General features: G+C 63.0%; 1 protein-coding gene across 1 annotated transcript in view; it reads right to left on the minus strand.

The window, feature by feature from the left end:
* VOLCADRAFT_91334 (uncharacterized protein) overlaps positions 1-1,168 on the minus strand; it is a gene marked incomplete at both ends in the record, with an annotated part of 6,516 nt that overhangs the window by 4,508 nt on the left and 840 nt on the right. Inside the window, 2 exons of the mRNA XM_002950844.1 lie at positions 714-750; positions 808-819. Coding sequence (XP_002950890.1) covers positions 714-750; positions 808-819 — 49 coding nt within the window. The remainder of the gene's footprint in view (positions 1-713; positions 751-807; positions 820-1,168) is intronic.

The following is a 1,168-nucleotide window of genomic DNA, read 5'->3' on the forward strand; positions in this document are numbered from 1 at the left end:
GGGGGGGGGGGGGGGGAGTCACATGCAAGGGGAAAACAGAAATCAAATGCGGCGTTGGAGGGGGAGGAGGGTAGGGGGCGGAGGAGGGGAAATGCCAAGAGGAAAAGGAGGAGACGGGGAAGGAGGAGGAGGAAAAGGAGGAGGAGGAAGGGGAGGAGAAGCCCAAAGGACCCCGCGGCTGCACCGAAACCAAAGTCTGAAGCACCAACTGCTGTTGAGGGGAAGTCCCACGGGACGGTTGGGCCCAGTGATGATGCGTGTGGGGCAGTGGTTGGGGTGGGGGGGTTGGAGGGGCCTTCGTGGACTTGGGCGTCCAAGTGGTGGGGTGTGTGTGTGGCTGTAGCAGCAACAACAACAGTAGTAACAGCAGTAGCAGCAACTGCATGGCCAAAGGCATCAAGGAGCCCCGCCGGGCAAGGCGACGTACGGCGGCTCACGGCGACCTAAAAAAACACACTGCCACTTCCACGTCCACTTCCTACTGACCCGAAGAACGAATGTCCCACACAATGCCTCCTCACACCCCACCCCCCACACCACCGGGCCTTCTACATCCCCCCCTCCCCGCCTCATCCCCTCACCCCACCCCACACCTCCCTCTATGCTATGCACACTGACATACAGACATACAGACACACGTACAAAACCCTAAAGGCCCCCCTCCCCCACATCGGCAGTTGCCCCCCCCTCCCCCCCCCTGCATGTGCACCCACCGGGCCCCTCCATGTGCTCCAGGGGGAACCTCTCCGACTGCATGGACCGGGGGTCCCGCAGCGGGGAGTTCAGGCGGGCTAGGGAGGCACGCACCACATTGGTGGGCTGAGACACCGGGGCGGGCGGGTGGGGTGGGGTGGGGTGGGGCGGGAGGGAGGGAGGTTGAGCCAGATGGAGGGGGAGAGAGAAAGGGGGAGATGCAGCACAGCAGAACGAGCAGGAGGAAGAGGAGGAGAGGAGATGCGGAAACAATTTCCCTCTCCTGTGGTTCTCGCGATATCTCACCTGCTCTCCCAAGGGATGATGTCCCCCCCCTTTTGCCCTCCCAAACCCTCCAAACTCCCCCCCTCCCTCACCACCAACCCCCCCATACACACACACCCAGTGGCCCCCACTGGGCCCTCCTCTCAAAACCTTTCCCGGTGATTTCCCGGTAATCCTCTCACCCCCCCCG

This window comes from Volvox carteri (assembly GCF_000143455.1).
Source record: "Volvox carteri f. nagariensis unplaced genomic scaffold VOLCAscaffold_20, whole genome shotgun sequence".
Taxonomy (NCBI): domain Eukaryota; kingdom Viridiplantae; phylum Chlorophyta; class Chlorophyceae; order Chlamydomonadales; family Volvocaceae; genus Volvox; species Volvox carteri.